We start from the raw sequence: 15,439 nt of genomic DNA, 5'->3' as shown, positions 1-15,439 counted from the left end.
AAGATCTTATGCCAATCGCTGCATAATTCGGACCATGCGAAAGCGATAATGACAAGATATATTCCTCCAAGAGAATCTTGGTTTTGTATGCTATAAATGCTAAGTTGTAATGATGTAGATTCTTACTTCACGGGCTTCTGAAAACTGAGACGTAAGCTTCTTATGCTACGTTGGTATGCCTGAACTCTGGAAAAGGGGTTTCGTGTCTTGGAGGCGAAAGCTTTACCTGTCATGACCTAATGCGTGGTGATTCATACTGCGTGTCGGTATGTGAGCGTACGACAGAATCGTTGTTGTTGCATTGGTGGGCATGTTCAGTCAAAGTGATCGCTCGCCAGTAAATCGAATACTTTCTGTTTCTTCGTCACTAATGTTTGCATGGTCTGACATTGCAGAACCGCCATTGTGCGCTTGTGCTGCTTTTATTTTGGATCTCGAAAACGTATTCAAGAGTTTTGATCCATTACTGCTGTAACGGGAGGGAGAAGATATGAGCTTGAAGTTGGGCGTTCGCGGATGGTTCAGCCTTGCGGTTTTCGAAATGTCTTCCACGACAATGGCACTGTCAGTAGAGGAGGCTGTAGTCGGACTTCGTCTATAGTCATTGACAGGCGCGGGGTTGGTGATTTCGATTGGTTCGTCAGAGCTAAAATTTCCAGGAAAAGATGAACCCTCATCTAATTTCATGAACTCAAACTTTTGAGGCATTGAAAGCCGTTTATCTGAAGTCGCCAAGTTCTGCTTTCCATCTTTTTTTTTAAAGAAGCGCGACTCTGTTGGAGGCAATTCAGTGAGCACCGGTTCTTCAGCAATTTCGAGGGTTTCATTTTGCGACGACGTTATCAAGTTGTTCAGGTCGCTCTCCTTGGGCGAAAGTGAAACTTGTAATTCATCATCAAGTCCAGCGTTCACCCTTGATGTATTGTTAAAATCTGGCGTTGTGTTAAAAGAGCGTTCGAGCGAGTTTATCGACTGCTTTTTATGATGTTTTACTTCGTGAGGAGGCCCATTTTCAGTCGGTGAGACTGTCTCCGACTTGCTGGATCTCTCAGACCCTCCACTGAGGAGAGAATTAGATCTGTCACCTTCTTGCCGAGCGCAGATTTCTCGTTCTTCAGCACTGGTATCTTTTATCAAATCAGAGCCACTTCCGTCCGAAGTTTGCCGGGCGGGAAGAGGTGAATTTCCGATTCTCTTCTCATTCTCATTCACATTCTCATTCTCATTCTCATTGTCGTTCTCAAACTCATTGCCATGCTCAATCTCATTCTCAATCTGATTCTTATTCCCATTCTTATCCTTTAAAAACGGTTCAGTGTAGTTTTCCAAGATCTCAACGTCACTATGCCCATCGTCATCTTCACTCGCGCTGCGATCTTGTTCAGATAGAGCAGAATTACCACTATTTTTTTTAAGCTCTACCTGTCGTTTTTGCAAATCTAGTAAAACAGAACGAAGCTCTTGACGAGCATTTGTTCTGCCCTTCTTATCGAAATACTCGTTCACAACTCTTGCTGCATTTTTACTCTTGAATTTGCTCTCGTGCCACAGCTGGGTTGTTCTTTCTGGGTTTTCAAAGAAGGTCTTGGTGTTGAAAATGACATGGACCCCGCAGTCACTCATATTAGGTTGTTGCGGCACCATGCATGTTTTCATCTTAATCTGATGCTTGAAAACCTCGAGTTCATATTTATCTGCGGCGTATGCGATCAAAAACTCTTTGATAGGATCTGTCTCCCTTGAGTGAGTTTGTCGCAACGAGTCATAAACCATTATTGTTACTATCGGTGAAGTGACAGAGAGGTCATCGTTACTTTCAGCATTTGTGTCGCTGCTATGCTTAAGTTTGAAATCTCGCTCCATCTTAAGGAACGAAAGCAAAGCTGGAAGATTGGAGATAATGCATCCAAACCAATGGAAGCTTTCATTTATCGGCATAACCACATAATCTTTGGTGAATAAATCTGTATCTCTGACCCATTTCTTAACATTATCGTAATAGCTCTCAGGTTTGCTAACCAGTTTTGTGTAAAAGAACGAGGAGAGAACATGTATCTGATTCCGAGATACAATTTCACTATTGATTGATGATTCCGTCCAGAACTTGACGAAGAAATCAAGAATCGAGTCGTTGATCCAATCATGATTATACAGACATTTGAAATCCTGGTTGGAAATGGATAGGGTCGTATTGTCATCAAACCTATAGAACAAAGTCGGCTTGAAAAGTTGTGGCACTTCTTCAGGAGTATCCAGCTCTTCGGAAGTCGCAGCAGTGACCGGCGGTGTTTCAGAGCTCGACCTTGTTATGCGTTTAGTATGAGAAAGTGAATGGTTCAGTAGGCCTCCTTGCGAAGGTCCGTCGGCATAGAAATTTTTTGTAGAAATAACATGGCTGCCCCGAAAATCTGCTGAGTTGGGAATGCCTATAACCGTGCCTGTTTCACGAGAACATGATTTGTGAGTGGATTTATGCAAAGAACGAAGAATTTTGTTTTCAAAGTGTCGGTTTTCTCGCGTATCCGGGTGAAGATCTGAAACATTAACCTCGCCTGAAGTGTTCCCTTGAGTGAGTGATTGCTCTGGAATTTTTTCCTGCACTGCACGTAAAACGGTCTTAAGAGTTAAGTTCTCTTTTTTTAAAACAACAACGCTAATCATGGCTTCCTCAAGGCTATCCTTCAGTTCCTTGAAGCCCGGACGGTCATCACCCTTCCATAAAAACACTTGAGTTTGTATTTGGCTGCGTAAGCCTATGATTCTTCCATATTTCAACACCACACCTAGAAAATTCCCATTGGAGCTGAAGAAAACATGGCGACCCTCCGTCATGAAATTCACCTCTGAACCCTCTATCTTAGCGCCATTCCACCTAATTTTCATGATCAAATCCTCGTCTTTTTCAATAATCAACACTGCATGCTGCCGGACGGTGCGGTCGCCAGATTGATGGATTGCATAAAACGTTCCCTGTGTTTTGATGGTCTCGAAACCTTTGTCCCGTTTTCTATGCACTTGGTCAGTGCTGCTTCGCACTGTTTCGAGGTTATCTTCATCACTAGTCTCACTTGATGAAATTCGACGTTTGGTTGGAATAGTAGTACCTCTAGCGCTAATCGGGGAGATTTTCGGGACATAACTCATGCTGCTGGAACTCAAAAGTTCTTCTCTCATTTTCTCCTGGAAAAGTGGATCTACCCTTGGCTTAACATTGTATCTTGACGGGCAGGTGGAGTTGTTGGATCTTCCTGATTTTGTCAGCTGGTCAGTAGGCTTTAAACCGCTGGATCGCGCGGATCCCTTCCTCATTCGGATAAAGAACACTCGCCAGCAGTGTTGGGCGTGAGATTTGACTCCACTTGGGCTTGCCGAAACTCGATGTGTCAGTGCATGAACGGGGTTGTATTCTTTCGAGATGAGCTACACCATCCTGATAATCTGGTGCCTTAGTATAAAATGACCTTTAAATTCGAGACAGTGTGTGACGCCGGGCGAAAAAGCCTGTCATCTAGACAAACATAATCATTGCTTGCCATCATTTCAAGCCTATTATACTATAATTGGTTAGAGCCTTTTTTGTAGAGATTTTTAGATTCATATTACGACGTTCAAGCCTTCAACAAATTGAAAAATGGAAATCTGAGCATTATATCACGAAAACAACGACATAGACATCAAAAGCAGCGAATAGACTCCTTTATAACGACAAATAGAGTTTTTTGGAGGTTCTTGACATTTACTTACACTACTAGCTGAAGAAATGCTGGCTCAGGAGCTGTAAAATCTCAAAGATGTCATTTTAACAATGAAAAATTCTATTTCAGTCAGTTTAGCCACAAAATTGAGCTGGAAAAACCACATCTATAGTTCTTGATTTCTGATTGTTTTTGAGCACCCCACAACGCTTTATTTCGGTTCTCTCATTGCCATTGTTTCCGTTTTCTGCTCGACTTCGCGCTATAGGTGCTTTAATTAGTGAAAAATTTTGAAATTCATGGAAAATGGTGTCTTTTGACCAGCTTCTTGGAAGTTAAACTCACCAGGATCGCGAGCCTGTAGTACATTGTCTCCGCCAGCCATGTTGAGAGCAGGACAGCCACTCCCAAGCGTGGTCATACGTCGCCATCTGTCGCAAACTTTGAGAGCGAATCAAGGAAATCCACGGTCTCCATTGCAAATCTTCCGAGAAACTTTTAAACAGGAATGGAAGAAATCGCAAGAGCTGCAAGACAACATCAAAGCGCTTCAAGATGCGTCCGGTAAGATTGGGGACTCTGAGGCTTACAAGAGGGCGAGAGAGGCATATGTGGGAGCTCAAAAGGGCTCGACAATTGTGGGGAAAGCTTTCAAGAAGACCGGTGATGCCGTTGAAAAAGTGGCCAGCAATGCCTGGGACTCTGAGATCGGTAAAAGCACAAGAACAGCCGTCAATAAGACTGCTGCGAAGCTGGACGAGTCGTTTGAGCCCGTGAGAAAAACTCAGGTATATAAGGATATGTCAGAGGTGATGGATAGCGAGAACAGCTCTCGCTACGGTGGGTTTGCATCAAAAGAACAGAGAAGATTGAAACTAGAACGTGATATAGCATCTGGAAAAAGACCCAAGGCCGTCAGAAGTAACGAGGATGCCGGTTCTGCCCTAGTGGCAACTGACATCGAAGCCAAAGAATCGCTTGGTAAGAAAGTGGATGATTTCAAAGAGAAAACTGTGGTGGGTAGAAAGCTGCAGGAAACCAAAAACAGGCTTTGGGATGAAAGTGAGAACCCTCTGATAGTACTCTTGCGTACCATAAGCGGCAAAATCGGCGGGCTTTTCGCAGAAACTGAGTCTGCCCGTGTTATGGGTCAATTCAAAATGATGGACGCCAATTTCAACAGCGAATCGTTCATGAACCATCTGAGAGAATACGTGATACCTGAAGTTCTCGAAGCGTACGTCAAGGGAGACGAAAAAGTTCTCAAATCGTGGTTTAGCGAGGCGCCTTACAACGTGTACGCCGCCCAGCAAAAAGTTTTCCGTGAACAAGGTCTTTTTGCCGACGGACGCATTCTTGACGTGAGAGGTGTTGATGTAGTAAGTGCCAAACTATTAGCTCCTCAGGACCTACCCGTCTTGGTTGTGGGTTGCAGAGCGCAGGAAATCCACTTGTACCGGAAAGTCAAGACAGGCGAGGTGGCCGCTGGTACTCAATCCAATATCCTAATGAGCTCTTACGCCATGGTTTTCACTAGGGACCCTGAAAACATAGAAGACAAAGAAACTGAGGGTTGGAAAATCCTGGAGTTTGTCCGAGGAGGGTCCAGACAGTTCACTTGAGGGAGAAGACGGGTTCAAACCGAATAAAGAACTACTATCGATCTTGTATATATAACTTTACGAATCTAATTTACATCAAGCGCCCCCCAGAGTGAATAGAAAAGATGTTTTTGTCTCTCAATTCTTTGGGATCAAGTTTTTGCCCAGAACCAAGTTATAGATGGCACGTCCAGATGTTTGGCCCTGCCGAACAACGTATCGCAGCCAAGGTTTCATTGCAATTAAAACAGTGGTCCAAAGAATTCTTTGAACGAATGCCAAAAACAAAACGTCTCGTAGCACTACTTTACAAATGACAGCGGCATTGATTGTTCCTTCGTCATTGGCTTGTTCAGTGCCAACTTTCTTATTCTTTTTGGCTTCCCTTTTCAGCGAGTTTTGAAAAGTCTGCTGAAATCTGAGATCTGGGATTGGTAGCTTGTGGACCTCAGAAGCGAGGCCAAGCTTGGACATTGCTGTGGAAAGTGGCGGCCTTGTTAGATTAAATGAACGGAGCTAGCTGTCTTTGATGTCGAAGTGTTCAAGATGGTGGGTGGTAGGGCTTTAAGATCATTAAGACATATTATGAGTACTTGGCGCGAGTACATGTCATGATAAAATTCAGTATTCTGACGGTTTCCAGGGAGGAAAGTGACCAATTACACGCTCATAATCGGTGGAGTATAGTACAGGGTGTATGGATATAATTTTCAATGCCCAAGATGTTTGCGTATTGATTTCGAAAATGTCGATGACAGTAATTGTCCACAATTATCATTGTTAAGAAACTGAACTGTATTTGGAAGCTAGAGGAACGCTAGAAGAGCGGTAAACACGACTTATAAGCAAACCCTCCGGAGGTCATCTCACAAATCAATACCAGAACCTCATCAAGCCATTTTAAAACGGCTCGTCGTGTGACATGCCTACTCTATCCAATATTAACAAATCTCACAGGATCAAAACTCTATGTGTATGTGTAAGCCACTGGTCTGCAGCATTGACGGATCTTGCTCAATCGGTCTCAACTTGTCTTGGCCAGAGCTCTGTTCTTCGATGGTTTCAACTCATCTCCTGTACTCGAGTACCCATTTACAATAGTTCAATATAAGCTGAAAAATTTGTCAACTGGACCAGTAAAGACATAGAATACACTCGATTCTTGACGCGAAAGAAGCGAGTAGTGAGTCCCCCAGCGTACCCATTGGCTTCACTGATTACTGGCTAATTACCGTACACCAGTCGTACATTTTATAGCACATTTTTCAGAATGGCAGAAGAGGGCCCTCAGGTTAAAATAAGAGAAGCTACAAAGGACAATGTGGATTTTATACTGTCAAATGTGGATATGACATTGGCAAACTCGCTACGGAGAGTGATGATTGCAGAAATCCCAACTTTGGCGATAGACTCGGTAGAAATCGAGACGAATACCACGGTTTTGGCCGACGAGTTCATATCGCATCGTCTGGGACTCATTCCATTGCAAAGTGCAGATATCAACGATCTAATTTATTGCAGAGATTGTTACTGCGAAGACCATTGTGATCGGTGTTCCGTCGTGCTTACTCTGCAGGCCGTTGGAGAAAGTGAATCCACAACTAACATTTACGCCAAAGATTTGGTGATTGTCAGCAATCTCATGGGACGAAATATTGGACACCCCATCATACAGGACAAAGAAGCCAACGGAGTGCTGATTTGCAAACTGCGGAAAAGTCAGGAGCTGAAATTGAAGTGCATTGCGAAAAAGGGGACCGCCAAAGAGCATGCCAAGTGGTCGCCAGCCTCCGCTATCGAGTTTGAGTATGATCCATGGAATAAGCTAAGACATACAGACTATTGGCATGAGACAGACGCTGCTGCAGAATGGCCGCAGTCCAAAAACTGCGAATACGAGGATCCGCCCAACGAGGACGATATGTTCGACTATAAGGCCAAGCCATCCACTTTCTACATGAATGTCGAAGCCGTCGGATCGCTGACGGCCGATCAAGTGGTTATTAGGGGTATGAAAACGCTGCAAGACAAAGTAGCGGACATTTTATTTTCCTTGAAGAAGATGGACCAAGACAAGGTCAATTTCGGCGGAACCGCAGGTCTTGTTGAGCAAGATGGCGGCGCTTTGCCCATGGAACAAGATCCAAATTTCGGTTACGCAGGTGGTGCTGCTCCTTACAATTATGCGGCACCTAGTTCGGGCTTTGACGATGCATGGTAAGATACACTGAGAGGGAAAATAGAGACATTCAAAAAAATGCGGGCTCATATGTAAATTATTGATCTTGCTGTGTATCATTACGACAAATAATTGAACAAGGACGACAAGCAAACTATATTGATTGGAAAAGTCTCCTTCCTTTAATTAGGCCTTTCGCTCGTTCCATTTGCAACAATCCTCGAAAGTAACTAATTTGCCCCCAAAAATGTCCAAGGCGCTGCCATACGTTAGATCGACTTTCCCGTGGCTTAATTTGTCAACAAGTTGCAAATCGTCTATGCTTTTGGCACCACCGGCATACACGATTTTCAAGTGCGGCAGATCCTCGGTCCACTCGTAAAGTTTAGCGATCAGAACTTCGTCTACACCACGGCAAAGACCCTCTACGTCTGCCGCATGAATCAAAAACTCGTCGGCATACTGGCTCATCCATGTGAAAGTTTCTTTGCTCAAAACGACATTTGTGAGTTTCTGCCACTTGTTCATCGCTACAATCCATTGGCTTTCGCCTGCTGTCTCAACTTTTCTGCAGCTCAAGTCTATCACCAAGCGTTCCTTACCACAACGGTTCGATATTTTCTGCAAATTAGACACCACAATCTGGCCCTCAGAATCGAAAAGCCAGCTTGTTACGATCACTTTGCTAGCGCTCTCCAGCCATTTCAAACAATTATCATAGTTGATGCCACCACCAACCTGCAAAAATTTGGGAGACGATTTCAACGCTTCCAGAGCAGCTTCATCGTTATTGGGGCCCAGTTTGATAACATGGCACCCTGTAACCCCATTTTTTTTGTACATTTCTGCGTAAAAAGACGAGCTTTGTTCACAAACAAAATTGGTTTGTAGCTGTTCATCCTGTTCTTCATTCAAAGTACCACCCACTATCTGTTTAACTTGACCGTTGTGCAAATCGATACAACCCACAAATCGAGTCATATTTATATGAAAGGAATCCTTAAGAAAAGCTTTGTTCGAAGACACCGATGCACTTATCTTGATCTGACCACAAATCCCACAGATTCCTATAGATCAAGTCAAGTTCTTTGATCTTTCTACCGTCTGTCGTCTTATATACAATTTTTCAATATATTGAATATAAGATGCGATGAGATGAGATGAGATGAGATGAGATGAGCTAAACTCAAGTTCTGGGAACAACAGCAGTCTTGATATCAAGAGCCTCGTCTTCGATAGCAATATGGCAGACGATGATGAGTATAAAAAACAATTAGAGCTTCAAAGAAAGGCCTTTGAAGCCCAGTTTGGATCTTTGGAGTCGATGGGTTTTGAAGACAAAACGAAGCAGCACAGCGAAGATGAAAGTGTCGATAGCGATGGATTGGAAGGTCAGTCGCAGGAAGAATCTGGCAGCGAGATTGATGCTGCGAGCGATGCAGAAGGTAGTTTTCAAGGGTTTTCTGGCGATGAGACGGCCGAGATTGATAAGAGAAGCGAATCACAGCCCAAACGTGAACCCAAAGTCATCAAATTCGACGGTGGTAGCGATGTGTACGCTGCGCCAAACAAAAAGGAACAGAGGCTGGTAAGGTCTGGAAAGGCGCCCAGACAAAGCTTGGCAGAAGCCAGATTGCAGGAAGAGATGCAGACAGCGGGCCAGAATTCACAAGAAGAGGACACGGCAGATGGCGAAAAAGAGAACTTGCAAAATGATTTAGAGCTACAGAGATTCTTGAAGGAATCGCATCTGTTGAGTGCGTTTGGTCGTAACGAGCCCAGCGGTGCAGATCTCACGCTGCAGACAATGAATAACGTGGAATACAGAGACGACCAAGTTTTCGGGAAAGCCCGTTCTCGTACGCTCGAAATGCGACTTAAAAATTTATCTTCTACCAACGGGAAGGGCCAGAAGCTGGAAAAAGTGCCAATAAATATCCGGAAGGGCATGGTCGATAAGCACATCAAGAAAATCAAGAAACATGAACAGGACGCCCGAGACGGAGGCATCATTTTGTCGAAGGTTAAGAAGGGTGAGTTTAGGAAGATCGACTCCACCTACCGCAAGGATATTGAAAGAAGAATTGGAAACAAAAACAATTCTGCTGATGCACAACGAAGAGCAAAGCGTCAAAAGGGACTCAGAGTCAGTTCTATTGGTCGCTCTACTCGAAACGGGCTGATCATTTCGCCAGAAGAAATAAAACGCATAAATGGAGACGGCAAGAGCAAGTCCAAGGGTCGGAGGTAAGATAAAATAAAAGCATTTACACATCTTTAGACTTTAGATTTGATGTAACTGGAACAAACAATGTGCCAAGGTAATACAGACGTAAAGTCACGTCTGAAGAAAAAACATAAAAAAGTCCGAGTTTCTTCTATTGAGACAGCAACTGATTTGGAAACAGATTTGAGGACGCGTGGAGCTACTGTGAGAGTGATATCAATCTCAGTCGATAAGAATGAGATCATACTATGCGTGTGTTTGGCATTATGAATTATGCTGATTCCAGGTCACATGATGAGATGACTGATGACAGGCTTCCCTGAAGTGATAGTAGCATGAGATGCAATCGTTGCATTTTAACTTCGAGGTTGAGCCGGATGTTATTGGCTGTATAGGAAGCGTACCTATTTAGAGAAATATCTAATTGTCTAATTTTATCTTTCAATTGTCAATATTTCTTAACTATGGTAGGTTATAAGATGCTACCGCTAGAATGTCCCTTCATATGATCGCGAAAGTCATAATGCTGGTAAAAACCTTCGGGAGAGACTACAAGACACACTTACCAGTCGAGTGGCTGATTTCAAGGACCATATCCCGAAAATTGGAATTTTTTTATAAACATGTCGAAGTCCAGATTCCGAATGGTTCTTTCTGCACCTCGTAGGGGAACTCTGAAATCTCCATGGCTACCTTGTGGAAAAAAAGTGTACAACGATTAAAGCATGTTGTTCACAGCTTTCGGAGACAAATGTCATCAATCGGTCATCAAAAAGCCACGGTGCTGTTGTTGTGGGGGAAAGTCGTTAGTTTTTAGGGGCATTTTGGCTTATAGATAATAATAATTGACACTCGAGTTATTGTAGGTGGTAGCTGACTTCGTTTCATCAAACTTCAAATTTTTACGTGCAGTAGCAAAGCGGTAATGATGCTGCTTTCTCTCTGCATATTGTATGTCTTCTCCCAATGGTCTTATTGAGATGGTTACGTTGAACGTCAGATTAATGAAAGACGTTATGGGTAGGAATTCAAAAAAATACGAGCATTGCAAAAAAGAGATCATTTTAAGCCACCCAAAATACTTTGATTGGTCAAGGATTATGATTTACGGAGCACATCTATCGTTAATTTGTTTATACTCGTTATGGGATTCAGAGTGAGACACCGGGATGTCTTGATGCGATAACCGTTCTATACCTTTGGCGAAGTCTTTCATTAGTAACATTCTCTTTCACATAGCTGAGAAGTGTAGTGAGGATGGTAGTGTAGCTTAGGCAGACTACCCACTTTTATACGTTTCTGGTTATCATTACCAGAGGAACTGAAGAGGTTTGAAGTGCATTGAGGTAGGAATTATGACAACAGAAATTATTAGAAGTGGTGCCATATAGAGTGGTGGCATTACCTGGTGGCATTATCTGGTGGCATTATCTGATGGCTATCATTCCATGGCACTGAGAGTCCGGGAATATTATAGTTCAAGTTGACGATTCTGTCGCTGACACCGTGTCACGTGCCATTTCAATCGCTTCGTAAGGTGTCTGACATGGTAACAAAGTAAACCGATACGAATTGCATACAGTATCACCAAATTGGCGAGCGCGTTTCTAGTAAAAGATATGGCTACGTCTTTTTGAACATTCCAGAAACCCATTACTAGTGTTATGTGGACAATTGGGTCAAGTCATACGCCTACTAGTTGAGATGACAGTATTCTCCAAAAGTCACTCACGTGACCATATATCAGTGAACAAATGCTTTTACGCCCTTAAGCTCCCCAGCTGCCCATAATATGAAAAGTATATTGCTGCAGACCTCAGTGGTCGGCCAAGAAGTCTTTACAATACTCCTTGTTTCCTTCGAGCTGTAGTACGTTTTTTCTTCTTCAGCTTGTCAAAAAAACTAAATCAAATCTTCAAAGTGCCCATAAAACCAGATAAAGGTTGCTCCAACTACCTGAGGCATCGTTACGACGATACTGGACGGCAATGTATTATCATTTTGCTCCATAATAAATTTTGGTCACATGATAGCCACATGACTATAAAATCATTATGAACGAGAAATTACCAGGTCAAGACCGTTACCGTTTAAATTAGCTTCAAGAGTTGGTGAATTAAAGTGACTGAATAGAAGAAACATCATCTCGTCAAATATTCTAGACTTTAAAAGCGAACAAAACCGCACTAGGCCTGGCGATTTCATCGCATAAGCTTTACACTGCTACAAGAACCTTGTGTGCAAGCTACCTATAGCGAAAATCGCGGATTAAAACGAGCCCGAAACCGGTATTTTGACAATGGTCGAATATCATGGCGATTCACAGCGTCATGAACCACTGACGGACAACCAAAGCGTTTTGGACCAAGTAGACCAATACATAACCGATCATAATGCCGGTGGCCGCTCAATAACCACTACTACCACGGAAAGAACAATACAAGATCTGGATTTCGAAGTGGGGCTGCAGTCACGTGACAGCGATGCTGACACGTCTGGTGCAGGCACTGACTATGGTCCTCCCAATCCGCACCAACTGCCGTTTCATTTTGATTTGGATATGGCCTCTGCGACTGCAGGATTACACGAGTCACGTCTGGTGCGCCCAGATGCCGTGTTTTCGCCCGTTCTATCTCCTGTCGTTGCACCTGTCACAGGTTCTGTCCACCAAAATCACACTCATAATCACAACCAGAACCATTTCCAACCATCGGCTTCAACGCAGTCTCAACCGCACTCGAGTCACTATCAAGCTCGAAACTATTCTGGTGGGACCACTTCCAGCGCCAATACCCCACTTTTGAGATCTCAGGCTCCGGGATCTGCGCATACTTCAAAACCGCAATTTTCACCTCTTTCATCCCCCGCTATTGATGCCCTGGATAGTCTGGCTGCTTTAAAGCGTGTTTCATCGAGCTCTTCGTCCCGCGGAAGAAAGACTCCTTTTTCAACGCCTGCTCTTACCGCGACCACAGTATCCACTTCTTCAGCAGTCGGGCTTCCGTCCTCCTCCACAAGTACTGTTAGCACAGGCTCGAAAGTGGTGAAAAGCAGCCCTCAGCTGGCTCGAAAACGATCTGTTGCTCCAACTTACGGAAGACGCAAAAGTGGGCTTCCTTCCAATTGGGACGAAATGTTTGCTCTTCCGGATAGTTCGATTCCTCCACCACCGCTGCCGCCGGCGGCAGCTGCTACCTTTGCACAATCCCAATTGCCTCAACAGCAAAATGATGACGTCCCAAACCCACGCCCTACGTCAAGCGTTTCCTCCACAAGAACTCAAAACTCGAGCAATTCTACAGTACCACTGAGCAGTTTAGATCTCGAATTCGACCACTTCGATCAACAGCAACCAGAATCCCACGAGTCGGGCTCTGTGGTACCGACGAACTACCCAAAGGTAATTTTGCCATCCACGTCGTTTCGAAGTGGACAGTCTCCAGGTCGTGCACAGCCCTCAATAGCGACAAACCATACAAATGCTAACGGCGGTCACAATGTCATTGTTGCTTCTGAATCTCCCGTTATCAAAGCAAAGAACCCTTCACCGTCGTTTTCCGCTCCCGCCATAACTCGTAAGACTAGCGGTGGAAGCATTAGGATACGAGCAACTCCAGAATTGAAGCCTTTACGCAAGAGTAGTAAGAGCTCGCTCGACGGTCAAGAGAATGAGGATATATCAATGCGGGACCTGGACGAAATGCTAAGGAACGGTGGTGGGGGTGGGGGTGGTGGTGACCAACACAGGAAAGATGTGCACAAAGCTGCTGAGCAGGGCCGTCGTAATCGACTGAATACTGCTTTGACTGAATTGCACGCTTTGATTCCTTCTGAGCTCAAGGGCTCAACATTGGTTCCGTCCAAAGCTACGACCGTGGAGCTTGCGTGCATTTATATTCGTGAGCTGATTGCTAAAGGATCGAATTCCTCTGATAAATTGTAATTGCTGCATATAATGTTGATATTTCCCTGTACTTGAGGATGCAGTTTTAATACCATAAATGTTTGAATAATGAGTGTTTACTGAACACTTGGGATTTTGAATTAGTATAATGATTGAAGCAAGGTTGTGTCATCGCCTCTTTTATGGAAAATAAAGAAGGATTGATGCAGAATGACGGATTTAGTTGCCTGTCTGGAGCTTTGGGTCTCGATGGCAAGAAACGTGCGGCTATTGAAGTCATTCAAAAATGTAAAAGAGCGAGGATTGACTGCACACTCTAGCCACAAACATTCCAAGCGCTACTGACCATGAAATATACCCTAGCACCCAATGGAATCATCATTTCTGAAACATTGATGTTGTGGTATGAAAAAGGAATCTTAGTCGTCGCCTAGGATGCTGATGACGGAGAGAGAGAGAAAGAGAGAGAGTAGGAGAGACACCTTTTCTCTATATACTGTCACCACTACGTCACGTGCAACATTTCAATCAAAATGTCACACTACTTCTGTCATCGAGCCAAAGTACAATCCCATTAGAGACACCCGCGGTTAAACGTATCAGGTCTTTAGTTCCAATGTTTTTGTAACGGTATTGCCCGATTATCTTTCTCTAGCCGCAAACCTAAACTGTAAAACCATCACCACGTTAGTTTCAATGTGAGTCTTTCAAACTCCTCAACAATGCTATCAGCACCAGCACCTCGCGTAAATATCGAAATCAGCCATAGCATCTACATAAACACCTGAAACCCCACATACTGTCGTCTGGAAAACTGTCGCCAGGTGATATATATCACCTTTCATTTTCCTGTCGTCCGCTATTGACGAACCAATGAAATCTCATAAAATCTATACTTGAAAAATTTAGTGAAGTATATCGGGCTCGTCAAATAATCCATCAAATACAGGTGGTAGTAGAACCTTAGAATTGATCAAATTAAACTCGCTTGAGATCTTTAATTCAAGTGATTTACCTTCAATTGAATCATCAGTTGTTGAAACTTGTTTGGTAGCATCGATAACTGAGAGGACCGGTTTTGGACTACGTGGAGAACCAAGTATAAAATAGAATATATGACGATGGGCAGTTTTACCGAGTTTTTGGGAGAATTGAAGGAAACATTCGTGCCAACGGTCGCACATGCGATTGATACATCCCCTGAACAACCCAGTAAGAACCACGACAATGTAGCAGAGCCAGAAGTGGGCGATGACAGTGATTCTGAAGAGGACTCGAACGACAAGGAAGATGGTGATGCCGAAGAGGAAGGTGAGGAAGAAGAAGAGGATGAGGACGAAGATGAAGACGAGGACGAAGATGATGAAGACGAGGAAGAAGAAGAACTAAAAGACCAGTTGGACGAGCTCAAAGAGGAGTGCAAGAACAAAGAAGACGCAAAGCCTTTGGTACACCACTACATGGAATGTGTGGAAAGAGTGCAGAAGGCACAGGAAGAGCCTGGATACGCCGATTCCGAAAATAAAGAGGACTGTGTCGAGGAGTTTTTCCACTTGCAGCACCATCTCGACGGCTGTATCGCTCCAAGACTGTTCGACAGACTGAAATAAGGAACTCACAAAGAGAGAGAAAGAGAGAGAGAAAGCCAGGGCCAAAAAAGACAGGGACTCAATAACTTCAACGGTAACATCCCGCGCGCTCACCAATAAAGTAGTTCCTTTTGTCCAGGATCCGGAATAACCGTCCTCATTTTCTCATCTTGGTTTTGCATCCACTTTCCAACTTTTTTCGATATTCCTATTATTCCACTACTACTACTACGATTACTCCTCC

The 15,439-nt window shown here is 43.8% G+C and overlaps 8 protein-coding genes across 8 annotated transcripts; 5 read left to right on the top strand and 3 right to left on the bottom strand.

The window, feature by feature from the left end:
* Window positions 1–318: 318 nt before the first annotated feature.
* Window positions 319–3,309, bottom strand: ULP2 (LALA0S01e15148g1_1; the record flags this gene model as incomplete). The annotated part of the gene is made up of 1 exon (XM_022774802.1): window positions 319–3,309. The coding sequence occupies one exon, from the start codon at window positions 3,307–3,309 to the stop codon at window positions 319–321; it is 2,991 nt and encodes a 996-aa protein (XP_022626863.1).
* A 769-nt stretch (window positions 3,310–4,078) lies between these two features.
* TIM44 (LALA0S01e15126g1_1) lies at window positions 4,079–5,317 on the top strand (the record flags this gene model as incomplete). Its single annotated transcript, XM_022774801.1, has 1 exon — window positions 4,079–5,317. The coding sequence occupies one exon, from the start codon at window positions 4,079–4,081 to the stop codon at window positions 5,315–5,317; it is 1,239 nt and encodes a 412-aa protein (XP_022626862.1).
* Window positions 5,318–5,434: 117 nt separating this feature from the next.
* Window positions 5,435–5,770, bottom strand: LALA0_S01e15104g (LALA0S01e15104g1_1; the record flags this gene model as incomplete). The annotated part of the gene is made up of 1 exon (XM_022774800.1): window positions 5,435–5,770. The coding sequence occupies one exon, from the start codon at window positions 5,768–5,770 to the stop codon at window positions 5,435–5,437; it is 336 nt and encodes a 111-aa protein (XP_022626861.1).
* A 796-nt stretch (window positions 5,771–6,566) lies between these two features.
* RPB3 (LALA0S01e15082g1_1) lies at window positions 6,567–7,517 on the top strand (the record flags this gene model as incomplete). The annotated part of the gene is made up of 1 exon (XM_022774799.1): window positions 6,567–7,517. One exon carries the CDS (start codon window positions 6,567–6,569, stop codon window positions 7,515–7,517), a length of 951 nt encoding a protein of 316 aa, XP_022626860.1.
* A 144-nt stretch (window positions 7,518–7,661) lies between these two features.
* Window positions 7,662–8,456, bottom strand: HIS6 (LALA0S01e15060g1_1; the record flags this gene model as incomplete). The annotated part of the gene is made up of 1 exon (XM_022774797.1): window positions 7,662–8,456. One exon carries the CDS (start codon window positions 8,454–8,456, stop codon window positions 7,662–7,664), a length of 795 nt encoding a protein of 264 aa, XP_022626859.1.
* Window positions 8,457–8,718: 262 nt separating this feature from the next.
* On the top strand, window positions 8,719–9,726 carry FAF1 (LALA0S01e15038g1_1; the record flags this gene model as incomplete). Its single annotated transcript, XM_022774796.1, has 1 exon — window positions 8,719–9,726. The coding sequence occupies one exon, from the start codon at window positions 8,719–8,721 to the stop codon at window positions 9,724–9,726; it is 1,008 nt and encodes a 335-aa protein (XP_022626858.1).
* A 2,275-nt stretch (window positions 9,727–12,001) lies between these two features.
* Window positions 12,002–13,645, top strand: PHO4 (LALA0S01e15016g1_1; the record flags this gene model as incomplete). Its single annotated transcript, XM_022774795.1, has 1 exon — window positions 12,002–13,645. The coding sequence occupies one exon, from the start codon at window positions 12,002–12,004 to the stop codon at window positions 13,643–13,645; it is 1,644 nt and encodes a 547-aa protein (XP_022626857.1).
* A 1,082-nt stretch (window positions 13,646–14,727) lies between these two features.
* On the top strand, window positions 14,728–15,216 carry QCR6 (LALA0S01e14994g1_1; the record flags this gene model as incomplete). Its single annotated transcript, XM_022774794.1, has 1 exon — window positions 14,728–15,216. The coding sequence occupies one exon, from the start codon at window positions 14,728–14,730 to the stop codon at window positions 15,214–15,216; it is 489 nt and encodes a 162-aa protein (XP_022626856.1).
* Window positions 15,217–15,439: the final 223 nt, after the last annotated feature.

The sequence above is a fragment of the Lachancea lanzarotensis genome, scaffold LALA0S01 (assembly GCF_000938715.1).
Source record: "Lachancea lanzarotensis genome assembly LALA0, scaffold LALA0S01, whole genome shotgun sequence".
NCBI classification, from domain to species: domain Eukaryota; kingdom Fungi; phylum Ascomycota; class Saccharomycetes; order Saccharomycetales; family Saccharomycetaceae; genus Lachancea; species Lachancea lanzarotensis.
The sequence above is the reverse complement of the archived record's forward strand: the minus strand, read 5'-3'. Positions and strand labels throughout refer to the sequence as shown.